General features: G+C 38.8%; 1 protein-coding gene across 6 annotated transcripts in view; it reads left to right on the forward strand.

Moving 5' to 3' along the window:
* ZGRF1 (zinc finger GRF-type containing 1) overlaps positions 1-1,578 on the forward strand; it is a 56,571-nt gene extending 54,993 nt beyond the window's left edge. For all 6 annotated transcript variants that reach the window (XM_025290278.2, XM_006046986.3, XM_006046987.3 and 3 more), the window contains 2 exons: positions 556-817; positions 993-1,578. In XM_025290278.2, coding sequence (XP_025146063.2) covers positions 556-817; positions 993-1,153 — 423 coding nt within the window. In that variant the 3' untranslated portion in view covers positions 1,154-1,578. The remainder of the gene's footprint in view (positions 1-555; positions 818-992) is intronic.
* The last annotated feature ends 6,346 nt before the right edge of the window (positions 1,579-7,924 follow it).

Here is a 7,924-nt window from a genome sequence, read left to right on the forward strand (position 1 = left end):
CTACTGTGGCTTTTTTCTATATAATTAGATGTAAACCTAACAAGGTGTAATTAAATTCCGTTTACAGCTGTTGGGGCAAAAATGCAAATAAACAAATTAGAGGGAAGGAAATACGGTGTATGCTTTGTGTTTTGGGACAGATGGGATTGAATCTGTTTTCCAAAATGTTCTTTCACTATTGTTATATTTTATCAGTAAATCAAAGATAGATCCCAGATATTAATCTACTCACAGCCAGTTACTTCTAACTAGTTTTAATTTATATTAATTTACTTTTAGGATTTTTCATGTTTCATTATTAGTTTATCAACTCTAAATTAGCATATCCAGATGAGTTCCCAGCAATAGATAAATCACCACTTTGATTTTGCTTTGCAACTTATATTATCATCTAATTATTTATCATTTCAGAAACTAACTAAATCTGTGAGTAATAACAAAATGAAAATTGCCCACTATTAGTTAAATGATAAAGGCTGCCAGGGGCAGGTGGAGAGGTGTAGGTTCTTCATGAAGACGCTCTGCACTGTGTGATTCTTGCCATCTTTCCTCTAGCTCTGTCATCTACTCAGTGCGGCGGACTTCGACCATCCCAACATGAAAGCTGTGCAGGTGTCCACAGTAGATGCTTTTCAGGGAGCTGAAAAGGAGATCATTATTCTGTCCTGTGTAAGGACCAGACAAGTAGGATTTATTGATTCAGAAAAAAGAATGAATGTTGCATTGACCAGAGGAAGGAGGCATTTGTTGATTGTAGGAAATTTAGCCTGTCTGAGGAAAAATCGACTATGGGGGCGTGTGATCCAACACTGTGAAGGTAAAACAAAAATGTATTTAATTCAAGCATTTTGAATTAAAACTGACTTTTGTGTTAGTGCCTGGGGTGTTTCGGGTAGGAACTACTCTGAATTTGCCACTATAGGTGATGAATGAAATGATGAAATGGACACCACTGTAAAATATAGTTGTCTCATGTTTTGTATCTTTTTAAGGGAGGGAAGGTGGATTGCAACATGCAAGCCAGTATGAACCACAACTGGACCATCTCCTTAAAGATTATCTTGAAAAACAAGCAGAAGAAAAACAGAAGAAAAAGGCTGAAAAAGATAAATTGACAGATAAAAAATCTTATTCACAAAAAGACATGGTATAGTTTGTAAAGTTCAAATTCATTTTACACTGTACATTTGTATATTTTTATTACTCCCTAACCCTTGTAATTGGGGGGAAAAAAGGATTTAAATATAAGTAAAATCTGCTCTTCATAAAAAGTGTAATTACTTAAGATAGGCAAATGTTGAAGGAACTATAAAATCTCACCAATAAAAATTCTTTCTGAAAATTATGGCTCTGTTTCTAAAGAAATGAATTTTTCAAGGAGCAGGAAAAAGCTTTTTTGGGGATGTTACTTCAAAAATAAGTGATTATCTCAAAAACTCATCTTTTAAAATGCATCTACACAGTTATACCAATATACTCCTTTCTGAACTACAGTGCTATCAGAATCTTAAGAAATATAATGCCCTATCATTCTGTAAGTAAAAACATATTCACAATAAAACTTCCTTTAAAAAAATATTTATTTGGTTGTGCTGGGTCTTAGTTGTGGCATGTGGAATCTAGTTACCTGACCATGGATCGAACCTGTCCCACATGCCCAGATTGGGAATGCAGAGTTTTAGCCACTGGACCATGAGGGACATTCCTTCACAGTAAAACTTTTAAGAAGTACAAAAGAAAGAAAAGAAAAAAAAAAAAAGTATCTAAAAGTTCATTCCTAGAGATCAGATCAGATCAAATCAGATCAGTCGCTCAGTCAGGTCCAACTCTTTGCGACCCCATGAATCGCAGGCCTCCCTGTCCCTCACCAACTCCCGGAGTTCACTGAGACTCACGTCCATCGAGTCAGTGATGCCATCCAGCCATCTCATCCTCTGTCGTCCCCTTCTCCTCCTGCCCCCAATCCCTCCCAGCATCAGACTCTTTTCCAATGAGTCAACTCTTCGAATGAGGTGGCCAAAGTACTGGAGTTTCAACTTTAGCATCATTCCTTCCAATGAACACCTAGGACTGGTCTCCTTTAGGATGGACTGGTTGGATCTCCTTGCAGTCCAAGGGACTCTCAAGAGTCTTCTCCAACACCACAGTTCAAAAGCATCAATTCTTCGGCACTCAGCCTTCTTCACAGTCCAACTCTCACGTCCATACATGATCCATCCATAGCCTTGACTAGACGAACTTTTGTTGGCAAAGTAATGTCTCTGCTTTTGAATATGCTATCTAGGTTGGTCATAACTTTCCTTCCAAGGAGTAAGTGTCTTTTAATTTCATGGCTGCAGTCACCATCTGCAGTGATTTTGGATAGCGGTGCTCAAAACTGGCCATGACTCTGCAATAGTAGGTGCTCAATAACAATCTGTTGGATGAACAAAGAATGAATGAAAGACTCCCTTTGGCTCATTTCCTTCTGGTCTTTTTTTTGTGCATTTGTTTGCACGGTAGTTACCGGTATATATTATAATGGATTTTAACCATTGTAAAAAGAATACATTCCCCTTATAGAAAATTTGAAAAATTCAGAAGAGTATACAATGAAAAATAAAAAGCATCTAGAGATTCCCTACCCAGAGATAATAATTGCTAATATATTGCTTCAGTGTTTTTTCTATGCTTATATTCTATATTTATGTATGTAAATAAGTTAAACCATTTGTATGATTTTTAGCCATTATTAACAAAGGAACATTTACTTATCCTTCATGGAAAAATAGCAAGGGCTTGATTAATAATCAATAAAGTATTTGTCTTTACCAATTACAAACTCATGGCTCAAGTCACTCAATATTTATTTTAAAGATGCAGGACTTCCATGGTGGTCCAATGGTTGAGAATCCACCTTCCAGTGCAGGGGACATGGGTTCAATCCCTGGTCATGGAAGTAAGATGCCACATTGCACAGGGCAGCTAAGCCCGCACTGTGCACCTAGAGAGCCTGCCAGCTCTAGAGCCTGTGTGCTGCAGTAGGAATACATTGCCACAATAGGAATAATATGCCACAATATAGATCCAGCACAGCAAAAAAAGATGCAGAAAATTGCTTACTGGAATTACTTCACTATGAAAAATGACCCAGTCCACCTCTATGAAACTCTTCTTTTGTTTGGGAGAAAATGAATCTAACAAACAAAAGCTGTAATTTGCCAAGCCTTGTCCACAATGGGTTAATGTTTACAACAGCAGGTGCTCTTTAGATGTAAATGAAAGCTGTAACTTGAGTTCCAGATGATACACAACTGGATAGGAGACACCCCAGGAATCACCCATTGCCTGCTGCAGACCCCTGTGAGCTCCGCGTGTCTTCAGTAGGTTAACCCAGGCCTGGAGATAGTGTGTTAGATGCCACCTGCAGGCTAGTCAGCTGAGTGCCCCAGCTGAGCTCTGCATCACCATCTTGAAAACAGGAGCGGAGAGAGGCCTTTAGTGATCTGTCATTACCCTAAACAGGCCTCACTGAGCCAGAAGTTATACTATCCTACCCTGGAATTGTGTGTCTTAACAACCGGAAGAAAAGGAGTAACCTTAATGGACCAGTTTACTCCCAGGCTCTCTTGAGAATTCAAACTTGAGCACCACATGATGTCAGTTATATGAACAACAAAGGAGCCACATTTTCATGATGTGAAAAGATGGCAGAACAGAAGGACTTTGAGCTCTTCTCTCATGAGCACACCAAAATCACACTGACTGCTGAACGACCGTCAATAAAAAGACTGGAACCTAGCAACAACAAAAAAATATTCTACATCCAAAGACATAATGAAGAAACTCAACAAGATTTTATTTGATATAATCAAATCCCAAACACTCCAGGTGGGCAAGCTGCAAACCGGAGAACAATTACATTACACAAGTTCTTCCACAGGAGTGAGGGTTCTGAGTCCCACATCAGGCCTGGGGGTCTGGCATCAAGAGGAGGAGTCTAGAGCATTTGGTTTTGACGTCTAGCAGGGCTTGAGGGCAGGAGCTCCACTCTTGGAGGGCACACACAGTCTCACATGCACCAGGACCCTAGGCAAAAGTAGTGACTTCAGAGGAGCCTGGGCTAGATCTACCTGCTGGTCTTAGAAGTTCTCCTGGGGTGGTGTGGTGCAGCTGTGGTGTGCTGTGGAGCTCACCAGTGACAGAGGTACTGGGAAGCATCCACTGATGTGAACTGTCCTAGAGGCTGCCATTTGGGGACCAGGACCTGGCCCCACCCAACAGCCTGTAGGCTCCAGTGCTGGGACATCTTAGGCCAAACACACAGGGTAGGAATACAGCCACATCCATCAGCAGTCAAGCTGCCTAACGATTTCCTGAGCCCATAGCCACCTCTAGACACATCCCCTGACATGGCCCTGTCCCCCAGAGGGCCAAGACCCAGCTCTACTCATCAGTGGACAGGTACCAGCCCCTCCCATCAGGAAGCCTGCACAAGCCTCCAGACCAGCCTCACCCACCAGTGGGCAGAAACCAGAAGTAAGAAAACTAAGATCCTGCAGCCTGTGGAACTAAATCTGCAGGTGCAGATCACAACCTACCCTGGGACCAGCTGGTGCCTGGCCCTTGCTAGGACGCATAGGACATCCCCCCCAGACGGCCACTTATCCAAGGTTGAGAATCATAATTAACCTTCCACATACAAAAAATACAGATATAAATGGGACGAAATGAGACGGCAAAGGAGTATCTTCCAAATGAAGGAACAAGACAAAACCCCAGAACAACTAAGTGACATGGAGATAAGCAGTTATCTGAGAGGGTTCAGAGTAATAATCATGAAGATGTTCCAAGAACTGGGAAAAAGAATGGATGCACAGAGCAAGAAGCTACAGAAAGTTTTTAACAAAGTCAGAAAATATAAAGAACAACCAGAGTTAAGAATACAATAACTGAAATGAGAATCACACTAGAAGTAAACAATAGCAGAATATATGAGGCAGATGCCCTGGAACAGAATAAAAAGAATGAAAAGAAATTGTGACAGTTTAAGAGACTCTGGGACAACGTCCTGCACTCTGAAAACTCTAAGATGCTGATGGAAAAATCAAAGATGATACAAACAGATGGAAAGATATACTGTGTTCTTGGATTAGAAGAATTAATATTGTCAAAATGACTATACTACCCAAAGCAATCTACAAATTCAATGCAACTCCTATCAAATTACCAATGGCATTTTTCACAGAATATTTTTTAAAAATTTGTATGGAAACACAAAAGACCCTAAATAGTCAAAGCAATCTTAAGAAAGAAAAACAGCTAGGAGAATCAGGCTCCCTGACTATAGACTATACTACAGAGCTACAGGAATCAAAACAATGTCATACTGGCACAAAAACAGATATATTGATCAATGGAACAGGGTAAAAATCCCAGAGATAAAACCCATGCTCCTATGGTCAATTAACCTATGACAAAGGCAAGAATACAGAATGGAGAAAAGAGAGTCTCTTCAGTGAGTGGTGCTGGGAAAACTCAACAGCTACATGTAAAAGAATGAAATTAGAACATTCTCTAACATCACATACTCAAAGTAAATTAAAGACCTAAATGTAAAACTGGATACTATAAAATTCTTAGAGGAAAACACAGGCAGAACACTCTTTGACATAAATCGTGGCAATGTCTTTTTGGATCCACCAGGTAGAGCAATGGAAATTAAAACAAACAAATGAGAAGAAATAAACTTAAGAGCTTTTTTGCACAGCAAAGTAAAACATGAACAAAATAAAAAGACAACTTACAGAATGGGAAAAAATATTTGCAGGCAATACTACTGACAAGGGATTAATCTCTGAAATATACAAATAACTCATATAGCTCAATACCAAAAATACAAACAACCTAATCAAAAAATGGGCAGAAGATCTAAATAGATTCAGTTCAGTTCAGTTCAGTTCAGTCGCTCAGTCGAGTCTGACTCTTTGCAACCCCATGAATCGCAGCACGCCAGGCCTCCCTGTCCATCACCAACTCCCGGAGTTCACTCAGACTCACGTCCATCGAGTCAGTGATGCCATCCAGCCATCTCATCCTCTGTCGTCCCCTTCTCCTCCTGCCCCCAATCCCTCCCAGCATCAGGTTATTTCTCCAAAAAAGACATACAGATGGCCAACAGACACTTGAAAAAATGTTCAACATCACTTAGTATTAGAAAAATGCAGATCTAAACCACATGGGCTATCACTGTACTCCAGTCAGGATGGCTATCATCAGAAAGTCTACAAATAATTAACTCTGGAGACATTGTGGAGAAAAAGGACATCATACAAGGTTGGTGGGAATGTATATTGGTACAACCACTAGGGAGAACACTATGGAGGTTCCTGAAAAAAACTAAAAATAGAGTTATCACATGATCCTGCAACCCCGCTCCTGGCCAAATATCCAGAGAGAGCCATGGTTCGAAGGATACATGCACCCCAGGGCTCACTGCAGTACTATTTACAAAAGCCAAGATGTGGAAGCCACCTGAGTCCCTGTTGACAGGTGAATGGATGAAGAAGATGTGTTATATAATGAATACTACTCAGCCATAAAAAATAATAAGAATGTTCTCTAAATTTTTATTTACAAAAAATTCTGTTTGTGCATCATAGAATGAAACAATCCAATTTCTAGACTGAAATCCACTCATCAATCGCCTTTGCTTTATACAGGCATTTGGGTACATATGTTAGGTTTTTTCCAAGATTCTTTTACAAACACCACATTGATCCCTAGGGAGGAGAACGAATAGTCTCCCCACTTTATAAATGATAAAGCCAACAGAGAAATTGAAGTGATCCATCTAATTGACCATAAGTAGTACAAGACAGGGCTAGAACCCAGACTAATCCAACTGAGGCTTTTCTACTACACTGTACTGCCTGAGTGGTAAGTCATTCACTTTATCAAACTGTGAAAGACACTGAAACCAAAGCTTCTACAATCCTCTTTGATTAAACCAGACTGATTTCCTGTTAATTTAACTTGGTTAATTTATATGCAACACTTTACTAGTAATTTGTTTGAACAATCTATACCTTCCTCGCAAATTAACTTTGCTAGAAAAATGGGATTGTTGATTTTTCTTTGAAGTTCTTGAAGGTCTACATTTGCTACTAGAAGATCTGTTTGGATACAATGGAAGAAAAACTGATTTATCAACAAAAAGGTAGTAATGTGGCTGAGCTGGTAATTTTTATTATCAAAAGTTAATGAAAAACAAATAATTATGATTCATATTCTGCTCCACTCTGCAGCAAACCCCTATCCTTAGAAACATATGTTTCAATATTTGAGTTACTTGTGAAAAATCAGAAGTTAAAATCTGAGATTATGAAGCCCAGCTTAAAACTTAAAGATAAAACATAACTATTGGTATAGTTCTTTAATATTTGAACAAAAAGAATGTTTGATTTGGAGATGCCAAAGCAAACCCCACATGCTTCATGCTCTTCTTGACTACGGTTTAATTTAAAGACAGCTGTGAAATAGCTTTATACTAATTTGATTTTTTTATATTAAATAAGAATGAAATGGAAATTGGTGATTTGCTCGACAGATATTGGACCCTGAAAATTAAATAATTGCTCTAAAAGCATTAGCTCAACACTGATTTGAAATGCCTGCTTTGTAATTAGTCTTGAGTGAAATGTATGTTTAGTTCAAGTTGTGTTTTTTGGTTTATATTAGTATGATTTGATTATAAAGTAAAGGAAAAATACAATCCAAATATCGCTGCAAGCCTTTGAATTCCTTTCACCCTAAAACACCAGTTAGGTTGATTTTTTAAAAACTCTTCTATTAGTCTCTTAATTATTGCTATTCTTTACTATTTTACTTTCTAACTGAGCAAATCTGATCTTGATAATGTAGTAAATGAAGGTCTGTATATGTG

This window comes from Bubalus bubalis, chromosome 7, assembly GCF_019923935.1.
Source record: "Bubalus bubalis isolate 160015118507 breed Murrah chromosome 7, NDDB_SH_1, whole genome shotgun sequence".
NCBI lineage: Eukaryota > Metazoa > Chordata > Mammalia > Artiodactyla > Bovidae > Bubalus > Bubalus bubalis.